The 26,076-nt window shown below is 36.3% G+C and overlaps 2 protein-coding genes across 14 annotated transcripts in view; both read right to left on the bottom strand.

Moving 5' to 3' along the window:
• Positions 1–167: 167 nt before the first annotated feature.
• LOC106058331 (microspherule protein 1-like) lies at positions 168–12,255 on the bottom strand. Of its 2 annotated transcripts, none has more exons than XM_013215736.2 (14): positions 12,061–12,255; positions 10,726–10,941; positions 9,752–10,092; positions 9,409–9,605; positions 8,403–8,510; positions 8,016–8,125; positions 7,640–7,748; positions 6,236–6,450; positions 4,263–4,291; positions 3,951–4,043; positions 2,846–2,928; positions 2,155–2,258; positions 834–945; positions 168–358 (listed from the first exon to the last, which is right to left on the bottom strand). In XM_013215736.2, the coding sequence occupies exons 2-14, from the start codon at positions 10,899–10,901 to the stop codon at positions 260–262; spliced, it is 1,776 nt and encodes a 591-aa protein (XP_013071190.2). In that variant the 5' UTR covers positions 10,902–10,941; positions 12,061–12,255; the 3' UTR covers positions 168–259. The 2 variants fall into 2 exon arrangements, with proteins under 2 accessions (XP_013071190.2, XP_055866010.1); XM_056010035.1 differs by lacking the exon at positions 12,061–12,255 and adding an exon at positions 11,884–12,025.
• Positions 12,256–15,451: 3,196 nt separating this feature from the next.
• Positions 15,452–26,076, bottom strand: part of LOC106058318 (serine-rich adhesin for platelets-like) — a 100,055-nt gene continuing 89,430 nt past the window's right edge. For all 12 annotated transcript variants that reach the window (XM_056011487.1, XM_056011488.1, XM_056011482.1 and 9 more), the window contains one exon: positions 15,452–25,829. In XM_056011487.1, coding sequence (XP_055867462.1) covers positions 19,651–25,829 — 6,179 coding nt within the window. In that variant the 3' untranslated portion in view covers positions 15,452–19,650. The remainder of the gene's footprint in view (positions 25,830–26,076) is intronic.

The following is a 26,076-nucleotide window of genomic DNA, read 5'->3' on the forward strand; positions in this document are numbered from 1 at the left end:
AATGGACAAATTATAATTTACATTTGTAAGGGGAAAAAAACAACCTCTTCTAACCTAAATTTTAATCCTACTTATGAAATAGGATTGAAACATGTAAAAGAAACAGATATAATAGATTTTGTCACCAATTAGTCTATTAGATCTGCCAGAAAGAACAGGATGCCATGTTCATAAAAAAGAGAGCATGAGGTTTATTTGTGTCAAATATTGAGACTAATTACAATGCAGAATGTCTATGTACAATCTTACAGGATCAAAATCAGGAGGAGGTAGCTGCAGAACTTGTTTTGGTTACATCAGATCTGATGGCATTGATAACATCTTGGTTGATTAAAAATGTGAATCTAAGACAAGAGATCTGAAATAAATTTAAAAATATATAGTTTTAATAGTGATAGAGAGCTGTTCAAACTAGTAAGACAACAGTATATACGTCTAGAAAAGTTTGTATGCTATAAAAGTAACTAATATCTGACTACCTTTAAATCACTGAATAATACAATACAATGACAGCTCATATAATATATTCATATATATACAGGGCTTTTTTTGTAAAAGGTATTGGTACTGAGTAGTTGATTCCCTAACTTTTAACTACTTAATATTAAAATACAAGAAAAGTAATAATTTTTTTCAAAATGGTATGGTGCCGTCACAAAAAAAGCCCTGCATATATATATATATATATATATATATATATATATATATATATATATATATATATATATATATATATATATATATATATATATAATACACCAAAATCAACTAGACTGACAGAATTTACAAGGACACATGAAATCAACTAGACTTGACAGAAACTTCTCACCAACCTCAACAACTGAATTGTTGTGCAGCTTCTGTTTGTTACCAGCCATCACTGGCCTGCCATCAACAAGGATTGGCCTTTTACCTTCATTGGCTATGAAGAAATCCCCACTGTTCCTGTAGAAAATATTTCAACAAACAGAATTTTTTTAAAATATAAGTGCTCATTGTTATAGAAATCACATCAAATCTTTTTTTTTTAACTAAATGTAGATTATTTCAGTAATATATAATACACCGGTACAGCTTAAATATAAAAAAAAAAAACAAGGGAAAAAAATCCAGAGAAAAAGATATTTGAAACAAGAAAATAAAAAAAAAAAACAAAGTTTGTATTAAGCATACTTGCATCAATTAGTTTGGACCAGTCATGTAATAAAATAGATCTAGACCAGTGGTCTTTAATGGGGGCGCTATCGCCCCTTGGGGGCATTTTCAAGATTTTGGGGGGTGCTGGGAGCCAAAGGGGTGGTATGGGGCGCTGGGCACAATAGGGTCGCTGGGCATATAGGGGGAAAGAAGAAACTAAAGGTACACTGAAACAAAACAAAAAATTCTTCAAAATTAAAGCTGGCAAACTAAATATAGACATATAGCTTGCTTCTAATTTAAGAACAGAAATGTTAGAAATTGAGTTCGGGAATCCCATTTTCTATTTTTAAATTCTTACTACGTTGCTGTCATCAGAGGGTTTCTATTGTCCTTAGATCTTGCACGCATAAACGTTTGTAATTTGATAAACAAATTAGGTAATATGCCTTTTAGATTTTTTTTTCTACATGTTAATAAATTGATATGTAAATGTTAATTAAAAAAAACGATAAAGCTAACATTCAAGTAGAATAATGTAACCTTTTTTTAAACAAAAAACATTGACAATTCAGCTTATACCACTTTAGTCAATTACTATTTCTTTCCCTTCTTAGAGATAACAAACAAAATAATTTATTACCAATAGTTAATTAACTAATTGGCTAATTTAATTTTTTTTTTATTCTTGTGTTGTCAGGTAAAAGAAATAATTGTGCAAAATTTCAGCTTGATCCGAGTTTGGGTGTGGTAGAAATAATGTGTACAAAGTTTTTACAAGACAGACAGAATAAGTTGATATAAACTTTGTAAAAAATTTTTTTATAACATCTGTTATTGCCAAGGTGTGAAATACAGGGTAGCCAAGAGTAGAATGTATAGACTACGGGGCATTTTCCGGCAAAGAAAGAAATGCTTATCCACTTCCTACTTTGCCAAGGCATCTTAATTTTCTGGTAACATCAAATGAATCAAGATTAACACATGTTCTCTGGTAGGAGTCTCACACACATTTACCTCAGTTTAATAATGCCTTGTCTTCTAGAAACCTTCCAAGCTGGTCCCTCAAGAGATAAATCTACATCAACATGATTATCTTTGGTGGCTCTGCCAAGAGTTATCTGTGGAACACACACATAAAAGTGATAGACAAAAAAATCAAGTTACAAATACTATCTCAGACCAAGTTGCACACACTACTTTAGTTAAAGACACTTAAACTGTAATTATTCTCAGCTGTCACATTAAAGTTCCCTTTCAGACCTTGCAATCTATAGGGCAGATGATGTAAAGGTCATCTATTTCTGTGGCTCATGGTTAATGAGGGTGTCATGTGACCAGCACAATAATAATTTTCTCCAACTAATCTCAGGTACCCATTAAAACTGGTGGACTCAAAGGCACCCTAAAGATCCCGAAATTAAATATCCCAGTCTTCACCAGAATTCATACTGGGATCCCTCGGTTGGGAAGCCAAGTGCTTTACAACTCAGCCTCCTCAGCTGTCATATTGGCCCAAAAGATTATCTTCGGTTTGTGTGATTATGTCCCACAGAAAAATATTTAAGTTGGCATGATATTGACCCATAGGATGCATTTTAACACAATTCTATTATTTCTAGCAACAACTCAGCTCTACAGACTTCGTTCTGATTCATAGGCCATCACACCTCTTGGCAATTTAGACTTCAGTGAAATATAAGCTTACCTCTCTTGACCTCATAAGATATCTCACCAACCTTCCTCTGAGCACACCAAGAGTCTGACTATCAAAATCTGGCATACTTATGCCTGGGGATTAAAAACGAATTAATTGACATGCATGACTAGATTGACACAAGGGTACAATTAGCTTCTTGTTAGAGGAAAGTCATTTCTAAGATAATTTAAGATCACTACATCATTGTGTAGCATTGTAAAGTACAAACGTAAAGTAAGAAGTGTAGAGTCTGCAATATTTTGTGTGACAGTATTGTAGGAAAAGCACAAAAAATATCCCTTTAGAGTTACATGACATGCCTATAGGAAGCACATGTGCACAAAACAAGATTGGAACCAGTACAATGAGAATGCTATATCATGAAGAGTGCAAGATACAATCGCTAATTTAATTTAACATGGGGACCCCAGGACAAAACTGAATCGCAGATTTAAGTTTTGATGTTCTACAGAACAGAACAAAAATATCACAATTATCCTGTCTGAATGAATGCAATGTCATTGGAATTAACTTCACTCAATGATATTATACAGGGCTTAGTAGCTGAGTGGTAAAGTGTTTGGCTTCTGAACTGACAGGTCTTGGTGAAGACTGTGGTTTTGAATGCCAGGATTTTTAGGGCGCCTCTGAGTCCACCCAACTCTAATGGGTACCTGATGTAACAGTTTTCTAATATTTTAATTTAGCTCTATGGAAACTACATTAGTTTCTCACCTAGGCTAGGTGTCCATGGGTCCAGATGTAATTACAAAACCACTAAATAATCAGCAAACTTCTGATCATTCGCACATAGATTTCAACTGACATATATTAGTAAAAATAGATTATACACACATACGGGACACCTGACATTATTTGGGGAAAGTAAAGGCAGCTGGTCATTGTGCTGGCTACATGACACCCTTGTTAACCATGAGCCACAGAAACAGATGACCATTACATCATCTGCCCATCTATCGCAAGGTCTGAAAGAGATACTAACTTATAGAATGAGAGTATGATGAAGTTTTGTGGCTGGTGTCCCCTAAATGTTTTTGTGGGGTATTACTTCGCTTTTGTGTGTGTGTATGGGCAGGTACAAATCATCACGCACCTGTCACACTATCCACAAGGACCTGCCACTTTGGCATCTCTTGTTCCAAGTGACGAATCTCACGTTTGTTTCTTCTGTCATTCACAGCAAGTTCTGGGGAACAGGAAACAAGTTTTTAAAAAAATAATTCATATTAAAAAACAACATATATGATTTAACTCTTTCTCTCCCAACTGATGATACCAACGTTGATTCTATCAGAACGTGTTAAATAATAACGGAGAGAAAGAGTTAATAAGTTTAATAAAATAAATTTTGTTATGTTCAGTGTTTTAAGAAACAAATGAATACATAGAACAGTTTAGTCCTCACCATGTTCCACCAATTCATCTTTGCCTTCACTGAAACATTAGAGGAAAGTTATATTAATAGATCTATGAAAAAATATTTCTACAGTTAACCAATATGCTGACCATACAATAGAACATTTCTAAATACATTTTGATTAATAAGTTATGAGAGATTTAACTTTAATAATAAAATGTGACATTCACATTTTTGAAAGAGTATTGAAACAAATACTTTTATTGAGACTACTATTTATATATATATGTAATAATATAGAGATAAATTGTACCTTTGACTGTTCGGTATATTGAAATTCTAACAAAAAATATTTTATTATTTAACTAAACATCAAACATTTCTTTCTATCAAATAATATGTAAGCATCAAATATACTTTTTTCCAGCGGATTCTGATTTTTTTATAATCAGGTCAAGTTACTATGTAAACAAGAAGTAGCTCAAAAATGTATTTTTTGTATGGATAAAAGTAACTGTTTCAGCAAACTGAATATCATAAAATTGTTTATTCGAGAAGGATATTAATACTAAATCTAATTTAAGTAGTTTTTTTCATAAACTATATCAAATAGCTTTAAAAATCAAATATGTCTCAGTCCTGTGTAGACCTAGCATACATTAGTCAGATTATATAAGTCAAGTTGATCTAGTTTTCTAGCCTCATGACAGTGTCAACATGAAACGCACACCTCTATTTTCCACAAACAAAAGTAAGCTAATCTCTAGAGTTTTCTACGGTACAACAGCCTTTTTTGTTCATTCACTCACCTCAAACAATACATAATGAGGCAAAGCACTGAGGGACATGAGGGAAGGGAAATGTATATAATTTTTTTTTTCCACCTCCATAAAGAAAAATGTTATTTAACCCTCTTAAGACAGAGCATTTTAGCATGTCGTGTGCCAAAAAGTCGGAGCACTATTTCCAGACTAAACACTTCTCTTGCAAAAAAATTCATAACAAATAAACTAATTACTTTACATACACAAAACTATATATATTATTGAAGAGAAATGAATGAACTAATATAATCTTATGGAATTTATCTGAAATATTAACATTTATTAAAATAAGCCAAGCTAATTTGCATAATTTATGCGCATAAATTTCCAAAAATGTTTTTTCAAAACAAAAGAATTAAAAAGGTAAGAGTTTTTTAAGAAGTTTTAAGCTTGAATAAGCCCTAATACATGTGTTTAGGGAAATAAGGCACTTCTATCACAGTATTTTACTACTTTTCTCCCCACCCCCCAGGTACCATGGAAACAGATACCTTCATTTTTGCCACAGTGAAAGCCACCCATTTTTGACCCAGGGATCTTTTTTTGAGCTGTTTGTTTGCCAGAAAGTTGGCATCATATTTACTTTAACTAGATCTAGATTTAGTACTAGTGTAAACTTGGATCTAAAGCTTTCCTCAATAATGCCCTGATTTTTATTAGGGCTATCATTGTTTAAATAAAATAAGAGTCAGTGAGTTTGCTTTCATCAATATCACCAGCTGACTAGTTAAAATTTTCGCCTGTCACTAGTTAACTTCAAAAAATCAATACAAACAAATTTTCGTATAAAAACGGCGAAGGAAGCCGCCATAACAGTCTAATAATGTGTAAAAATAGTAAGAACTAATCTAATTGGCTCATACAAAACTGGCTAGCCAATCCTGTGGTTGGAAACATTGCGGCAAATAGACTGGCCGCTTCGTCCTTTTTGCCACATAGCATTGGCGTCGTCTTAAGAAGGTTAAAAACATTTAATATTTTATTTACATTGAAACATTTCTTTGGCAATGTGATTTTTAGGTTTTTTTAAAAATAGGCTTAATTTATGTAAGCTACTAACTTAGTTACACAAGTACAATTCAAAACAACTTTACTAATTGACTTATTATTAGACCAAAGGTATACACCATTGCCTACATCATTCTAAAGGCAATACTTTTACCATAAACTAGCAAATACTTTGAATGCATTTAAAACCTTATGTCATCATCGTTCATGAAATCTTCAATGTCAGACAGATTCAGGATGTGGTCTCCCTTGGGTAAAGGCTGTACACTCTGATCAGGCAGGAGATGATACTGTTTCAGCAAAAGCCAGTGAGACTGAAGTGTTTTGGCTGTACGGGCAGGATGGAAGACGTCTGGGTGTTGTTGCAATAGCGACTGGAAGCTTTCTAGTGTTGGCTGACTACTCTGTTAGAGTTGAGATACATTGTATTAACATATACAATAACTTGGGAGTATTCTTAAGAGATCATGATTAAAGATGTTGAACATTGCAAATTGTATAGATCTAACTACTAAACATTGCACATTGTATAGATCTAACTACTAAACATTGCACATAGTATAGATCTAACTACTAAACATTGCACATTGTATAAATCTAACTACTAAACATTGCGCATTGTATACATCTAACTACTAAACATTGCGCATTGTATAGGTCTACTAGCATTTATTCACTTCTATGGCTAAGTAGCATAAGCCACTTGGCTATCAAGAGGGCTTGAGTTTGAATTTCAAATTGTGTTTGCTGAGCAACTAAAGGCAGCAAGGAAAACTTCTCCCAGATTACCCCTTCCCTCCCCCTCCCCCAAATGTTGACAGAGATTGGTCCATAGCACATTGAGAAAGCTATAGCATGAAAGATGGGCTATGCAAAAGTAATTCTTATTAATTCTTATTATTATAAAAAGTGAGTAATTAACATTATTACTTGGATCAATATTGCAACAGAAGGCATTGATAAAAAATATATCAGCATTTCAACAGACATTCATTTATTAGTAACCAAAATTATAACATTATTATATGTATTCATTTCTAATAGTGAGAAAAAAAAAGAGTGTTATAACAAGAGATAGAAGCTTTCTAGTGCAGGCTGACTGGGCCTGTCTAAAACATCCTCATAAAAAAAAGGACATGTTTGACTATAGTTTTGTTGAAAATACGATAGGAAAACATTTCCCTCTTAAACTATTAGTTTTACACCATGCTAAGACTTCTTACAGGCAATGTTTTTTAAATTAAAAATTTTAATCCTGATCCAAAGATACAGTGGTAAAGTGCTTTGTCTCCATAGGTTCAAACCTTAGTGAAGACTGGGATTTTGTAACTTTGGGACTTTAGGCACCCCTGAAGCCACCCAACTCTAATGGGAGATCTGTTGTGCTGGCCACATGCCACCTTTGTGAACCATCAACAACCTAAGCTTACATCATCTGTCCCATAGATTGCAATGTCTGAACGGGATACGTTTACCTTACCCTTGTCCAACATACTAGTTTCTTTCTTAGTTGATCATTAACCCATTGTTTAGCTTTTAGTATTTCCCTAGCTCTATAACCACAGAGTTGTATATTTGAAGCTCATTACTCACAGAGGTGTATGTCCCTAGCAGTTTCTCTTCTGCTACACTGTACAGAGCTTTACCTTGAATGGTAGCTACAGTCTCTTGGTGCAACTGTCTAGCTGCTTCCATTGCTAATCTGTAAGCAAAAATTACCTTAAAATAATTTACCATATTGATGACCAAATGATATGAGATAAGATCTTATGCAAAGATTTCGGTGCATACAATGAATCATTACTCAATTTTATTCTCATTGTACACAGTGTTTAACATAACCTGCTTGGAGTTATAGTGCATACTTTATAGACAACTCTTCTGCTAAAAAATCTAACTTTTAAATTTCTAGGAAAGAGAAACAAAATAAAATAAAGGGATATAACTTAAATATACCAGTGGAACTCACTTAGAAATAGCTGGATCATACAACAAGGCATACCATCTCTCCTCAATCTCTTTAAGTGTAAATCTACAAGAGAACTTCACTCCAGTATGAACAGTGGCTAGATCATTGGTCTAATGAGGAAAAAAAAAATGAACACACCCATTTCAATAGTAGGCCTACCTCAAAGCTCAGACACATAATAAATGTCATACTCATTATTGAAAGTCGCAAAAAGCCTGATAGTTTTCAAAGTTTAAAAAAAAAGCCAGTTTCTATCAAACTGTTAGAAAGTTTTTAAGTTCAAAGAAATTAGAAGCTGACTTAAAAGAACAAAAGTTGATGTTTGAAATAAACTTTATAGAAAAGCTTTTCAAGTGCACACAAACAGAGATTTACAGAAAAACTTACTTGCTGGACTGCTGTGATCAGAGCAAGGTCATCTTGTGGCTTCCATCGGCCTAAATCTTTGATGGCAGGAGTTAAATTTTTCTGTCTCTTTGATCTTTTAGACTTGGACTACAAAAAATAAAATATAAAAAAAAAAGGATTGATTTTTATAAATCTGACAATAAAAATGATATGTTGGCTTAGGTTTACATCCAATGGCTATCAATCCAAACATCTAGGAGGTATACATCCAATGGCTATCAATCCAAACATCTAGGAGGTATACATTCAATGGCTATCAATCCAAACATCTAGGAGGTATACATTCAATGGATATCAATCCAAACATCTAGGAGGTATACATTCAATGGCTATCAATCCAAACATCTAGGAGGTATACATTCAATGGATATCAATCCAAACATCTAGGAGGTATACATTCAATGGCTATCAATCCAAACATCTAGGAGGTATACATTCAATGGATACCAATCCAATTGGACATCTAGGATTCCTGTCATGGTGTACGACATATTTGTACACAGATTTGGAAAAGCAGATACACAGGTTTCATTGACCAATAGCCACAGAAAAACTATTTCAAGATTCAAGTTCACTTTATCAATTCTAAAGTCTACTCTATTTCCAGCGTCTTAAAATCTTATTATATAGATGCACACATTCTGACATGAATTTTAGACTTGTGTTTCAAAGTCACTTATAGTTAACACTCAATTTCAGTCATGAGGGAGGTCTGGGTGTTAGACAACATGTAACAAATTCTAACTATTTACAGTCTTGGGTAATATATATATTTTGATGAATGTGTATATGTTGAGATTTGAGGAGATCAGTTTACTTTGGGACTTTTCTACTTCAAGAAAGTTAACTTTGCATTTGGGGTGCCCAGTTTAAGAGACTATACAAAAATTATTTTTAACTTTGTTCACTTTTAGAGAGTGATTAATTATAAAGCTTACCTTCAGTATGTTGTGAACCTGTATAGAAAATGACATTACAATATTACCTTGGATGACTTGGTGTGTCCACTCTTGGAGATGGATGCTTTTGTTTTCCCAGATGATTTCCCAGCAATCCCTTTAGAAGAGGACACTTTTCCTTTAGAGGCGATTAGTGTTTTACCAGTGCTGGGCTTGCTGCGTTTTTCTGGTGGCTTCGATAGCGTGGCAACATCAACATGACGGACTTCTCTTTCTTCTTCAGCTAAGAAAAAGAAATGAGTGTCATCGAATCACAGCATTAGAAGAGAGTGAAGAGCAGAGGCAGTCTCTGAGACAATAAGATTAATACTAAGTGATCATTATTATTTTAGTTCTATCCATTTTAAGCAGAAAAATGTTAAGATTTACCTAGGGGCTTTACTAGACTCTGAATCTGGGGTGTTAACATCAATGGTGTTGTTGTTATAGGTGTTCCAGGTGAAAATGGCTGAATGGTGCTTGTGGTTGGACCAGTATTTGCAGCAGGTTGGGGTTCAGTGATGGAAGTGGTTGGGGTGAGGCTGACGGGCGTGTGAGACTGAACAAAGTGACCAGCAGGTGTGGTTGGCAAGGAAGCTGTAGTTGTGCCAGATGAACCCTTCATGCGACCCCCTCGTTCTGTTTTTACCAAACTGCTCTCCACTAGCTCGTCATCAAACTTTTTTCTTTTGATGGAACGTGTGGAGCTCCTCCTTGCTGGCACAAGAGAACTGTACGAAAAAAAAAAAAGAATTTCAAGATTTGTCCTTGCAAATGAGGTTTCTGGATAAAGCTTATGTTTAGCTACAAAAGACAAGACTCACTATAAAAACATTATTAAATTAAATTCTTTCTTTACACTTCACCATTCATTACATTTTTTTTTAAGAAACTGAAAACGATTTTATTGATTATACTAAGAAATAAAATAAAATGTTTTCAACTATGCAAGGAAAAAAATATATTTATAAATCAGAATAAAAATTTTTTTGTAGCATATTAATAAATTATCCTAAAATGCCATGGAAAGGTTTTGAAATATACTTTCGAAAATCCACAAATAAGTTGTAATTAGTAAAAAGTATTTTCAAAGAAACTAATAAAAACTTGAAAGTAAGGTGGAGGTTTTACACAAAGACAAGATGTAATTTTAAAAAAAAAGTGCTCTACCATTAGCTAGTCATCCTGAAGGAAGTCAACAAATATATTTCAATACAAATAAAAAGAAGAAAGTAATGGGTTAAATTATCTGTTAATTTAGCTTTTATCTTGCCATCAACCCTTTACACCTTCATGCACAGTGAACTAAATTACAGTGAAATTCTTAGAACAGCAAAAAATAAGAAAAATTGTGTCTAACTTACCTTGGATCTACTGATGGCATTCTTCTGGACCTCGCTAGTCCTTGAGACTTGGGTGCTGCCATGGTACTTGATGTGTTGGGAAAGATTCCATCACAGAGAGTGGTAGGAGTTGTGGGAGGCAGAGGAGATAAGACATTCACATCTTCCTCTTTACTTGTATCCAGGCTGATATTCATGGTACTAGATTAGTCTGGATCTGGATGCATAAAATGGGATCTAAACAAAAAAAACACATTTAAATATTGTACCATTAAATTTATATATTATATCTGTAACACTAGTTTATAATAATCAAATTTGTAAACTATATAAATTATAATAGATCTCTATACTAATGATATTACTATATAGTATCTAATAGAGTATATAGTATTATATTATATATAGAGAGATTATAGACTATAGTAGATCTATATTGACTATATATAGAGAGTCCTCTAGAAATAGTCTTAGTCTTGTCTAGTTGTCAATCATTATATAATATATATTATTAAAAATTATTATTATTAGAATAATTAGATATAATTCTAAATCTAAATTTAGATCTAACATAAAATTAGTGTACTGTAATAGTGTATAGTCACTGTCTTATATATCTATGAATCTAGAGTCTAAATAAATCTTATCTAGTAGTAAGTTAAGTTAGTCATACTGACAATGACAATACTAAATTACTTAAAATAGTCAATCGTATACACCATTAAACGGTATATAGTATAGTCATTAGGACATTAGTGTTGGAATAGACTTAAACTTAGAATAGAGTTATAGCCTCTAGGTCTACTGAAGATCTAATCTAAGTTAGTATAGTCTATTGTCTATAGTAAATCTTAGATAGACCTAGTATATATATAATATATACTTATTACTACCGTATTATATTTTTATTTAGTACTAGATCTAGATAATAAAAATAAATTTAACTAGATTAGCTAGTTTCTATGACTATATAAAAAAGACAAAAGTATATATTATAATATAGTCATAGATCTAGTATAAGTATAGATAGTATGTTACTATGTTACACTATGTAGATCTATTATTAACTATTAATTTAATAATTATTAATTAGATCTAGATCTAGAATCTAGAATTAGTAGAATCTAGTATTAAGAAAAAAAAAATTAAGTTTACTAGTTTAAGACTACGTCTACATACTACATAGACTTATGATAGACTCTAAGTCAGTAACTTCAGTAAGTGTCATAAGAGTGTTACAGTGTAGATTGTAGTCACTGTAGTGAGTAGTGTTACGTGTAGTGACTACAATCTTAGAATCTAGTGAATTCTAGTGTAGACTAGATTCTATCTTCAAGTCAAGACTCAAGTTCATACCATAATGATAATCTTAAATTTAAAATTAATGTGATTCAATTTAAACAAAAAACGCTGGTCATATTATTAGATCTAATCTATTCTAAAATTTGATCTATTAATCGTTGATGATTTTCATTCAATAATCCAGTTAAGACTAAGAATAATTGTATCAACCAGACTAGATCATTTAAAGGAGATAAAAAAGTTTATGGCCATTCTAAACATGTCTATCGACACGGATTCTGCCAAATACTAACGTGTGGTTGTGTTATGTATACGCATACCATTTCTCAATACTAATATGTGGTAACATAGATCTAAGACTTATTTGATGTGTAAATTTATATCAAAGTATAAAGTCTTTCAATACTATTTATAACAATAGGTATAATAATAAGTTTAAAACACTGTAAATATGAGTTTTCCTTCTTTTATGCAGATGACTAGCAATGGTCAATCTTTTTGGAAGTAACGCCTGTATAATATAAGATAAGATAGGTTAGCGAGTAGCCACCCACTACTATATCTTCTAGTAACTAGAACTAGATCTAGATTAGTATTAAATCACTTTTCTAGCAGCTAGCTCTGTACTTTTCAAAACGTTTATTCTGCAGATGCTGAAATTGACTGAAACGACATCGATAGAAGCGCCAAAGAAGAAAGTGAAAACTGGTGAATTAATTCAAATGCAATTAACTAACTAGCTAATTGGCCTCCTTCAGTCGTAGAACGACTATGGTTCATCTTAGAGCACACTTCCTCATGTGGCTGTGGAGCCCTATTTTGGAGAGACACACCCGTCCACAGATAGTGCAGGTTAAGGTGGCTATTTTGCTTCGGTGGTAGAGGAGCTGGCCGTTTTTCGGATTTTACGTTTTTCTTCCTGAGCTGAAACCCATGTACTTTCACTGTCCATAGCTTTTTTGGTCACTGTCTCTCTCCATCTGTTGCGGTCTAGAGCTATGTCTTCCCAATTGTCAGTATTGATGTTCACTGATTTGAGGTCACGTTTTATTGCATCTATGAAACGGAGGTGGGGGCGACCAGTTTTTTTTTTTGTGCCAGTCGCTCTGCTATGAGGAGTGAGGACCTCCATTAAAGTGTGGCGTGAAGTTGAATATCCCTGTTTGCGCTTTTCTAGTAATGACCTCCATGTCATCGCAATTTAACTCTTAGCCTATTATGCGTAATTCATTTTGTCGGAGAACATGTCCCGCAAACCTCATTTCTACGCTCTGTCACAACCTTACTAAGGGGTTGACTCCCAGTTCGGCATAGGATTTCATTGAGACCCGATCTCTATAACGGACTCCTAAAGTCCGTCTTAGCCATTTTTGTTGAGCCACATTTTAGTCTTTTTCAATTTTGGCATATGACTTCACTGCACTTTATTAGTGGAGCTCAGCCACTGGTAGAAATTTGTAACCTCTCGGAATTTGTAGGCCTAATCTCTCTTGACCACATTCTTGGAATTAGGTGACTGTAGTTTGCTTTAATTTTATATCGAAAAGGAAAATCATCTGTTGAGGGGTTTTAAACTAAAAAATCTTTTAACAAATTCAAAACCCCATTTAGCTACGCTCATAGAATTTGGTGGGAGTAGTTTGCTTTAGAAGAGGTGGATTTTAAACCTCAAAACTCTCTGTAGGGGGATTTTAAACTCAAAACCATCTAGAGGGGGTTTTAAACTTTTAAAAAAGCCATCTGGTGGAGGGGAGTTTAAACTCAACCCCCCCCCCTGGCGTAGCTACGGTCAAAGAATTTTAGTGTGTAAGTTACTTTATTTTTATAATGAAGAGGTTGTTTTTTTTAGCTTGAAACCCCGCTGAAGGGGGGTTTAAACTCATTTGGCTACACTCTTAGATTTTAGTGTGTGTAATTTATCTTTTTTTTTTATATTTGAAGAGGTTTTTTTTTTTTCAAATCCCGCTGAAGGGGGGTTTGAACTCAAAACCCCTTTTTAGATTTTATATCGAAAAGCGGCCCCTTTGATATAGGTCTCGATGGGAGGCGTCAAAAGTAAAAGGTCGAGAAATATTGATATAGGCCTATCAGTGGTAGTTTTGCGGCCGTTGACTTGTTGACATGCGTTTTTTTTTTAGCTTACTTTTTGTCTTTGTCTACAAAGTTTACTGTCAGCTCAGTCTGTGTTCACGTTGTTCTTCCTAGTCCTGGATCAAGTTGATCTGTCCCACAATTAGTCATTATCGATGACAACATATAGCCTAAATTAATAATAATAATAAATCAAATAGTGATAATTAATTTTGCTTATATAGAGTAAGGGGAGATCAATCTTGCAGTAAAAAGTAGCAACAGGACGGACATCTTCCTTAATCAATAAGTTTTTGTATTTTTTTTGAAAATTTGTTTAAAATATTTTGCTTGTTTTTTTTTTTTTGGTCCTTCTTTGATCGTGTAGTGTCCGGTAACCCTAGAGATGAGATCAAACAAAAATCTAACAAACACGATTTAGTAATTAACAGCTATTATACATTATCTTCAGAATAGATCTAGTAGGCCTACATTATTTTGAAAAACGTACATAGTAAAGTATACATTCTGTCTCTGGTTCTATTCTATCTATTGCTACTATATAGATATAGGCTGCGACAGAGCTGAACAGGTCTTGAAACACCTTTTGCCCAGCCCTTTTTGTTTTTTTCTATCACCATATTTTACTGCAAAATGCCATTATAACCGCCCCATCCTATATTCCTATTCATGTTTGTTAAAAACATGGCCGCGAGACATCATTTTAATAAATATCTATTGCCATTGCTAATCTTGAGTAATCGTTTGTAAATTGTGGCTTGTCTAACTCGTTGGTCACCTCTTAGCTGTGATTGCTGTTTGCAATATTACGATTGATTTCCAGTAATTTGGTATGCAGGCTTCAGCTGTACTAAAATAGTAGCAAATAAAAAATATTGAGAGGTTAAAAAAATTCTTTTTTGTGGTTCTTACAATGGGGCAGTCCATTTAGAGGTGATGGTTGTTTTTTTTTGTGTGTATGGTCCTTACAATGGGGCAGTCCATTTAGAGGTGATGGATGTATTTTTTAATTTTTTTGTATGGTCCTTACAAAGAGGCAGCCCATTTAGAGGTAGTAAAGTAAAGTTCCCCTTTCAGACCTTGTGGTCAGTCCATAACCCTGAGCTCAAGAGACTCCTATATTATTTGTTGTCAGAAACACGTGAAGCCAAAACAAATTGTACAGAGCTCTCTCTCCTTAAACATTGTGTTTACAAACTAGGTATCCCCCTTTTTCTTTGGATTAGCATCTTTTCTGTGCATTCGGAAAACATTATAACCTACCACCTAGGATTAGTGTATTTAGGAAGACATACACACATAAATACAAATACATTTACGATAGAAAAACAACTCGCAAGATGAACAGCAGAAATAAAAGTCAATATATTTATTGTACAAGTCAAAGCCAAATTATTTTATGTCTGTTTAAAAAATGTTTTGTGTGTTGTAAGTTAAGGAGACATGTGACAATGATATTTGGGGGACAGCTAACACATGTCACTTTCAGCACCCTTCATGACAACTTTCACCACATGTACAAGAGTATTTTTCTTTACATCCGTAAAAACTAGTGACAGGCTTTAAAAAGTACAAACAGAAGCCAACCCAAAAAGAAAAATAATTTAAAATTCTTTTATCATTAAATTTCAAGACCTTCTAACAGGTTCATGGCTAGAGTGAAGCAAAAATTCTCTTCTTCTAATTAACAAATCTCCTTATTGCTAAAATAACTATCTTAATTAAATTTTAGCACAATGTAATCAATACACAAACAAGAATCTTAATATTTCTGGTACAATATTTTAAATCCACAGCATTAAGCTTAACTGACTTTCTTCTTTACATAGCTACCATCAGTCAAACTACTTCATATTTTATACAGTTGTGTGACAGGATGATTTTCTATAACTGTGAGAAAAAAATGGTTTAAGTTGCTCTCCCTGGAAAGGTTTCATCTAAAGTCAAACTAGGATCAGATGTTTTATTATCACCAAGGGAAAGAAGTTCCTGGTTCATACTGACACAGTGACCATCTAAAGTTAAGTTATGTGATTAAATATTCTGGTGTCGCTAGTTAAGGCGTACACTCATTAGGTGTTATAAGTTAATCTATATTTGGTTCAGCTATGCAAATGAAAAGTCTGTTACCAATAGCAGAAAAATTCATAGTAGTTACAGATGTACCAGTGATCATTCACTTTAGGACATTCATTTAGGGAGAAAAAAAAAGAAGAACTGACATGTTCATCCAAACATCTAAGTCACACTTAGCATGGACAAAAAAAAAAAGATCAAGAGAATGGAATGACAGCTTATCATGTCTTGGATCTAGAAATCATTTCAACTGCCCTTACAGAGTAGCATGGAACCAAAGAATCTAGAAGACTTCCTTCATGATATAATGGAGATTCTATGTCACCACAACACATGAAGACAAGTCTCAACTTCTAAACTACTTATTACAAGAAACCTTGCCCCAAAGTGAACCAATAGTGACTATTCACCAAACAACATTACATAGGAGTGAGTTAAATAAAGTCAAATATTCCCAGGTGAGGGTCAAATGAGTTCTTTTCAATTCATAAAATGTGATCAGTGATAGACTTTAATGAATAGTGGATGGGAAGTCAATTATTAAACCCTTTATTATGGCATTTCTTTCCTTCTAAGGCTTCACATTATACTTATCTTGTTAACATCTGCGATGTGGCTTCAGACATATTACATCTATAGTCGTTATCCCCTTCTAAACTGCTGCTCTAGTATTACGTTTGTGTATTAAGTCCCTGTACCTAGAATACCGCCCATTCCTCCCAAAGTGAGTTGCTAGCAGGAAGGTTTATGCATGGTTTTGTGACTGGACTACCCTTCTCTTGGTCACTGCTGACCTAAATATGTTTATGGACTGCAATTACTTTATGCATATGCATGGTTATTATGCAAACCAAGTCACAGACAATACAGACAATGGTTTGATATTTAAAAATAAGATTGAATTTTACATCTACAACACATCAAAAGACTAAAAAAAAAAGTTATAAAATGTCAACAGTTTAAATATAAATAATGGCATCTATGATTAATCCAAATTAGATCATTACATAACAATGCAGGGCTGATCAGCAAAACTGCTATTTCTCATCAAATAAAATGGATACACAAATCATTGCCAAGTGCAACTTTTATAAATATATTTTTAAATATGTGTGGCTGAGTTGCATAAATGGCCTGGCCACCTATCAAGAGGGCTCAAGTTCAAATACTGACTAGTGTTTGTTGAATGCCTATAGGCAGAATGGAAACCTCCCATACATCCCCAGAGCATAAAAGATTTGCTATGCAAAAGCAATTATAACAAAAAAAATAATAGTTTCTAGTACAGGATTCTATTTCTAGAAAAGAATTCTTTACAAGGTCTTTTCATAATGATTTATGTGCTAGAACCTGCTGGACCTAAAACAATTCTGTTCCCCATTAATAGTCAAGTTTACTAACAACAGTTTTTTTCCCCTAAAAAAGGAGGTTTGGATTTCTAAGAAACTTAAGTTTAGATTTGTTGTTCTGATTGGTTAATTGGTTAGAATGAGAGATTCTCTAGCTTCACATCTTGATGAAGTTGTGCTGGGATAGCACCCAAAGTATTTACCTTGTATTATCTGGATGAAAAATAATAAGCACACCAGTATTTTCAGACCTTCTATCATAGTCTCAACTAGATACTATAAACATCAGCCCCTCTTACCACGAAATGTGACTTGCAAGGTAATGTGATCACTGACATATATAAGCGATTCAGATCAAACTAATGTCTTCAAAAAACAACAACAAATTATGGCAAAAGATAAACAAAGATGATGATTCACAAATTGGGAAGTGAATTTTACTTACTGCTAAAAAATTCTGATCAATTAAAAAAAATTAATTAATAGAAACATGTACAGTAAGCATGTGAAAATACTGAGTCCATAATATAAACTATAGACAACTTGACTGCACTCTACAGATTCCAGTACAACAGCAACTAAAAAGTGAGGCAAATGAAACCGTGGCAGTGGAAAAACAAAGAGAAACTGGCATAATAGTCAAACATGAAACTCATTGTCCCAGAGTCAACTAAACAGGTGATTACAGCTGGAATTGCACTAGCCATTATGTGCTGCTACAACAATTTTGTTGTAAAAAAAAAAAAAATTAAAACTAAACATAAACATTAAATTCAAGAAGACCTGAACTCAACATCCTGTGTTTGGTATAAAAACAATGGAAGATGGAGAGTTCATAAAAGAAAAAGTGGGGATTTCATTGGACACCAACACACTATAAATATGATATATTATATAAAGTTTTGTTTCATTTACAGCAGACAGGTAAACCCTTTCTACTAGTCAGTCTGTAAATGTTAAAAACAAAATAGAATTGCACATGATAAGGAAAAAAAAAAAAAACTGAATTAAGTGTTTAAGAGATGCCCCTTTGATTCTCAGGTTGTGATAGCACTTGATGAATATTCATTTATTATATTCATTTATTATACATGTCCCACTACATCCAAATGTACACACACAAGTAGGATTAAAACAAAAACATGCTATGTCCACAGCTACATGATCTATTATGTACACAGGATTATGTATAAGCTCACTCAGGATTTAACAAAAAAAAAAAGAAAGTATTTTTGTTTGAATATTATTAGATGTTCACACACACTAATTGTGCAAATATGTACATAAACAGATATGTACACGATTATTTGTTCTGTACACTTCCACTTGAAATTTCACCATTCTGACTGAAGCATATTTTGTAAATTCACACAGGCAAATCTATACCAACATAAAAAGCTTCATCTTTCTTAACAGGCAATATTATGTAAAACAAAATTAATGATATCATTTAAGTACCAGTCTAATCAACTATTTAATAAAAATACCATTAATGTATTTTAACTTATTAAAAATCTTTTTAACTCAATCATTAAATAGGTCAAAATCAAGCATATACCCATCGAATCCAGTCATTCAATAAAGAAGGAGAAATGTATTTTGCTTATTAACTTGAACTCAAATGATACTTGTCCAAGTCATGACTTTGATCATGGGTCCAAATTGTTTAAAAAATGTAATTTTATAATTTACTTAAATGCCCCAAAACATTTCTGGATGTTAAAATAATAGGAAAAAAATAACAACAACAAAAAAAAAAAGACATTGTACAATACAATAGTTCCATAAAAAAAAAATCAAAATGCATCTGTTATTTCTTTTGTGGCACAATTTAGTCACAAACATTGCCTTATTGTGTTTTTTTAGGAAAAAGGGTGATAACTAGAATATTTCCATTGCACATTTGTTTCCCTTTCACTTCCACTTGTGTGCAGGTAAATAAATACAAGGAATAGACAATTATAAATATAGTACATTAAATTATTTCGTATTTATGTGAAAGCCATTTGAAAGAAGACTAGATTCTCTGAGCAGATAATGTGCAGAATTAAGTCTGTGTTTGCTAGGGTTAACTCAAGGCAGAACACTGTCATGGTGCGTTTAGTTAAGAGTCTGTTGTAGAGTTACATCATTTCTGTGTGCCATAAAATGGTTTAGGCCCAAGCCTTAAGGGTTGGCTTTTCAAATCGGCCCCATGAGTTAAAGGACCAACTGACGAGAGCGGTATTTCTAGGCTTAGCCTCATAATGTTCACACGTTCTCTCCTGTGTTCCTCTGGCTGTGGGGATGTGGACCTAACCCGCGCCCGAGGGGTCGGCATCTGGTGTGTGGAAGGGAAAGATGATGACAAGGATGAGGGGCTGGTGGTTTCTGAAGACAACTGTTCAACATCAGGTGTCACCAAAGAGTTTTCATTTTCACATCTTTCAAACACTTGTCTCAGCTCCTTAATACTGTTCCTCCGCTCGTTGTTTCGTGGGGAAGTTGGAGGAGTGCAGGCGCTTGGAGACTGAGCTGGGGTATTAGTAGTTTGACTGCTGATCAAAAGTTTGCTATCTTTAGCCTTGAGGTCCTTTTTTGGATCCGTTCGCCTTCTAATAACAGCAGGTTGGGTGCCAGAAAGCTGCTGGCCCTGAGAAGAAAATGGATCGCTGCCAATGGAGGAAGTGAAAGAGGAAGACATGGATGAAATATGGCTGGAGGCAAATCTGACAGTGCTCCCCTCGGTGTGGTAGGCTGTATCAGATTCTGAGGTGGAAGATTCACTATACGTTCTAGAGTTGTTCTTATACTTGGGTGGCCTTGAATTCTTAGCTGCAACAGATGGTGAGCTTGCTGAGGAAGTTGCAGAACTTGAGCTCCCAGGTGATAAAACCTTTTCTTTGCAGGGTTTCCTTACTGGAGAGGAGGGGCGTTGCCTAAGATCAACTGAGCTTCGAGGTCTCTCTTTGGGTGAGCTTGCTGGCCCTTGTGTAGCTGATTGTGATTTAGACTTTACTGTGGTTCTACTCACAACATTATCACTACAAGCAACACTTACATCAGTTTCCCTTACATCAGTTTCCACTGTAGGCACAACTCTTTCCCTGGATCTAGACACATGAGAACTAACAGAAAAATGACAGAAATCTTGCAGAGATCGCTGCAAAGTATCTTCCTCAACCATTTCTTGCTCATGTTTCACAGCCTCTAAACATGGGGTCAGATGTCCAGAATGAGCTATTAAAGATCCTGAATATGTTCTATCTCTATGCCGTGTACCTGGGCTACCTGAGCTGTCAGACATATTGGAATCAGATCCACGTTCAAACAAATCCATCAAGCTTTGCATTTTTTGAGATGGCTTTACTCGCAGTGAGCCAGAACACAAACCCAACATTCCTTCCTCAGAATCTTCAGGCACAAACAGATCATGTCTCTCGGCAGCTAACTGTAAGAATGAGTCATCAAGAGAAGATCTGCTGCCAGCTATGTCGGAGTACTGACAGGGACTTCCTGTTGACTGCTGGGAAAAACTCACTTGGGACTCTAAGAATTTAGATCGCCGAGGCAGAGACTTTGAGTCATAATGAAATTTTCTTTTTGCCACTGGGGGTGGAGTTTTCTTCTCAAAGGTTTCAGTTTTGTTATCATTAGATAACTTTTTTGTGATGGTACCAGGCATTGAATTTTCTTTACTCTCCGTTCCTTTAGACTGATGACAAGAATTGTTTTCTGCATCAAGAGCCTCGGCTACCTGCCTGGATGGCTGGTTCACCTTCTTGGCATGAACAGTCTGAACCTTTTTCTTAAGATCCTGCTCGATGACTAGTTTGGCACCCTTTTCAGGTACATCTTTCACTGTGACAGTTTTCTTGGATGATGATGCAGCTTCCTTCTTGACTGATTCCTTCTCACTTTTCCCGGTGTTTTCACGCTTGACTGACTGCCGGGTGACCTCTATAACATCATCAGCAAGAAGCCCCCCATGTTGGCTGCGAAGGCTGTTACTCATTTTGCGAGGTTTGGGAACAGGGCTTGGTATTTTACTTTGTGGCTTGCCAATTCCAAGGCTAGAAGACTCAGACTGTGGGCTAGGAACTCGATGGGACAGTGGAATGCGTGAAGATTTATTATCTGGTGTATTCTTGATGTCACGACTCCTAGGATTAGGTTTTGAGGAGGTCCCTGCAGTAGGCTGATTTCTGGTTGTTGGGGAAACATTGCCACTGCTAAAGTCTATAACCTTTGTGTCAGATGACCGCCTTGCATGACTCCCTTTCTTAACTGATGTTACAGGTGAAGCCTCTGAACCTCGCCTGGTGTGACCTGTTTTAGATGAGGAAGATGATGAGGTTGAAGAGGACGATGGAGAAATATCAGCATGCATGGAAGCAGACATGGACCCTGAGAAAGAAGATCTGTAGGAGGGATTACAAGAACTAAATTTATGAATGACATCCGGGCTGGCTTTAGGTCTTGGTATTTTAGAGAAAGAAGTCTTTCGTCCAGGTAAGCTTGAATCACTCGTTGGGGTCAAACTGTCCAATGTTCTATCCAAGCCATCTCTGCTGTCAGGGGACAGAAGCATTTCTCGTCCTTGGTTAAGAACATTTTGTACCTCTTCTTGGTCAATTTCTCCCTGGCAGTTCTCCACACTTACAACACGTGTTTTGACCTTCTCTCCTCCTTCTATGCTGGATGAACGTATCAGTCTTCTTTCTCTCACCATCGGTGTGGCTGGTTCAGATCCATGCACCTCCAGGGAAGTTTCAACTTCCATAGAGACAGCACCATTCTCATCAATGTCTGTCCTGACATCCTTGGAGGCCAACACAGTGAATGTGTCATCTGCTGGAGAGAATGTCATAGAGCTGTCAGATCTAGGGGATTTGAGCTCATCCACTAGTTTATTGCACAGGTTATCTACTTCCATGGCTACTTCGTCCTCACTGCTAATGTTAACCTTCCAGTTGCTGGGTTGGTGAGTCCTGTTAGGATGTTGATCGAACTCAGGTCTCCTTCTGCTTAGACTATGGTGGTCAGACTTTCTTTCAAACACATCATCATCTAGGGACTGAACCATGCTGTCAGGGCCATAGATTTCTAGGCTTGAAGCTTCACTTGGCTTAGGTGTCAATGTTTCATCAAAACTGTTACTCCGCAGATTGCCCCCAAGAATCTGACAGGCATCTCCTGAGCCATTCCTGAAGAACTCAAAGGAATTGGATGACTGCTCAGAAATACAATTATCTGTGTTAGATTTCTTCAGTGTCATTTTGTTCTCCATGATTACATCCATAGATGTGTGGACTTGAGGCAAAGATGGGGAGGGGTGGATGGTTATAGGGTAAGGGGCAGAGGTGGATATGGATGCTGGAATGTCCATTGAGAACTCGTCAGGGTGGTAAAGGGCTAGCTGAAGAGGGACATTACTCCGAGCCTGCATGTCACTTACAGTTTGCTCATCTTCTAGAGGAGTGGTTGTGGACTGGACTAAATCGGGCAAAGCCTCCCTTAGTGGAGTGGCAAGTGGACTTCTCAGGCTACTAAACTGAACAGATGATTCTGGAGATTGAAGACTGCTATTGGAGGACTCACGGCTCAGCCTGGCCCTCTGGCTCATTATACCCACTGCACACAAGCTAGACATTCGCTCAGTCTCTGTTTCATCCATTTGAGCCCCAGCTGCAAAGAGAGCATTAGACTGCCATGAAATATTGTCTGAAGGGTTAGCTTCTTCAAGCAGTCTTGATCTTGGAGAGAGGCTGAGGTCAAATCTTGGAGAGTTAAGGGGTGATCGCTGGTCAACACGTGGAGAATGCTGTCTCCTAACAACATGATATTGCCCAGCATCTGCTGATGGTAGAGCCACACTAAGTGAACCCAGATTTCTCCTGTCTGTCAGACCAAGTGGCACTTGCCCCAGGTCTCGTCTTGAATCCCTAGTGGCTGACAAAACAACAGCAGCGTCTTCATCAGGGGATGCTACCTCATCAAACTCTTCAGAGCTTTTGGAAGACACAGAAGATGTTGATGAGGATGAAGTGGATCGGTTCCTGCACATATTTGCAATGTTACTTCTTCCCCCTGAGCTATCCTGCACAGAGTGAGAATTCAGATCTGAGAACTGATGCTGACTGTCAGTTAAAGCACCAGAAGATGAGCTACTAGATTTAGGCCCACCATGATCTTGCCTTCTGAGGCGTGGCTGGATGACTCTTGTCTCCATTGTGATGTGATCATCCTGCTGCCTATGAGTCTGTCTGTACTCTGTAAATGTCTCTGTTACATGCATTGAACTATGTTCTCTGTCAGGACCTATCTCAGCCTGACAGCTACCAGTATCAGTTTGTCCATAGTGTTCTGAAAATTTGTTATCCCGTGTCTCTACAGTTGGGCTAAGTAAAGGGATATTAGCTAGAGAGTTAGTGCTAGCAACATCTGTCACAAATGTTAATGAATCTTCAGAGTCTGACTGACTGTAGGACTTGGCATTTCTAGAGACAGCTAATGAATGTTTCTTTGGTTTGAGTGACGAACCAGAAATGTTGCTGTTCTCTGAGTAAGATGAAGGATCTTCCTGGTTCTTATCTAAAACTCTCACTATAGCTGCTGATCTAAGGTCAGCTAATGCTTGAGGAGTGACCTTGACCTCTGGGCTGGTGCTGAGTTCTAGGTCAGAGGAAATCATTCTGTGAGAGCCAGTGTCATGCTTAAACGCAACATCCATCTGTCGATTGATCTCACGCAGTGTCCGGGTCATCAGGTGATCATTTTCAGTCAGGCTGTCAAGGCTGGTGCTTCTTCTTCTTCTGGGGTCAGACTCATCCACCCTAAGGGCATCTCTCCCATTAGTGGGAGTTATCCCCTCTTGGGCATTGGTAAAGCTGTTAATTGACATAGACAGTTCACTGATGGTGACAGAGGATAGCATGTCTGATTGACTTTCTGTTACATTTTCTAGGGATCTAGCTATGTCACTGGGCACACTCAAGCACTTGCTCATGCCAAGCCTGACTGCACCTTTCTGATCTGGGGCAGACACGTCTGACTCAAAGCTCCCAGAGTTGCTGGACTGATACGATAAGTTCTGAGGTGACCTGTGTTTCTCTTGAACTCCTGGTGAAGAATGTTTTGATGAGGCTGAGGATGGGACACCCTCATTTTCTAAACTATTCAGTAAGTCTTGAAGGTTATCCATGTCTCTGGAAGTGGCACTGGAGCTGGGAATAAATTCAGCACGTCTCCGCACAACTCGTGTGGCACTCACTCCCAAATTACTCTTATCACTAACTCCTTTGTGGAATATTGTGCCACTGGATTTGTTGGTTTCCACTTTCTTTTGTCCTACTACAGTTCCTGGCAAATGCTTATCAGAAGGGGTTCTTTCGGCTGCATGGTCAGGCTCATCCAGACCCAAGAGTTGCTTCACTTGTTCTCTTGGCACAGCATGCACCACTGCAGGGAACTCTGTCTGTTTAAAGGAGGAAAGTAGAGCTGGCTGGTTAACACTGAATTCAGTTTCCTTCTGAGAGTTATTAACCAGGGTGGTGGTTGTAGTAGTCTCTATGCCACTCGAGAACACTGTCTCCTTGCTAACTGATGCATCATCCCCAACCCTGTAGTTGGATGTGTCACCAATGCCTGGCCTAGGGAACAGCATAGCGTTCATGGCCAGCCTAGTATCAATCTGGTCCAACACTTCCTGCATGTTGCAGCCAGAGCTTGATACAGACATAGTACCCTGACTGTCCGGTGTTCTGGCCAATCCTATATCATCGTCAGACAAGATTTCTGCGTAGTCATGGAAACGTGAGTAAAAGTGACGCATTCTGCTCTCTCTATCATCATTGTCATATGGACTGCTGTCCACTTTTGCAGGCACATCACCTGCAGACGAAGTCACTTTTCTCGACATGTATCTTGGGGAGCCAGGGGACAAATGTGAAGGGGACTCATCTTCCCCTTTGGCTTTCTTCCTCCCCATAGTGGGACTCCTGGCCCCACGTTTGAGAGGCGATGTCAGTTCCTCATTGGATTTGGCAAACCTGCTTTGGTCTGCCACCTGCTGTAGTCTAGACTTGATGGCAGCGTCTATATCAATGTCTCCTTGGCTCTCACGCTTAGGGTAGATGAAATCCTCCAGGCTAATGTCCATGTCCTCCCCACTGCCTGATGTGTCCCCTCTGGTCATGCTTGAACTCCTCTCTTTAGTTGGCCTTCTATCCTGGCGTGGAGTGTTTGGCGCTGATGGTATCCTCCTGTGTAAAGCTTTACGAGCTGAATCACCACGGTGGAATGACTGGCGGGAATCATCAATACATTCTGAAACACACAAACATACCGGTATTATAAAAGATATAATACTATAGCAGTAAAGTACTCATAATCTCAAGTAACTTAAACTTGTTTACTCTATTTCATGTAGCAAATAAAATAATATTTCTGTGACTACCTTGTTAAGTAGGAGCTTTTTGTTCGTTTGTACTGATTTCATGCGCTTATTTTTAGGTGAGTCAAATCAATTAAAACCTTAGTCCAAATAGAGTTCATGAAAGAGTTCAACCAATAT

The sequence above is a fragment of the Biomphalaria glabrata genome, chromosome 14, assembly GCF_947242115.1.
Source record: "Biomphalaria glabrata chromosome 14, xgBioGlab47.1, whole genome shotgun sequence".
NCBI lineage: Eukaryota > Metazoa > Mollusca > Gastropoda > Planorbidae > Biomphalaria > Biomphalaria glabrata.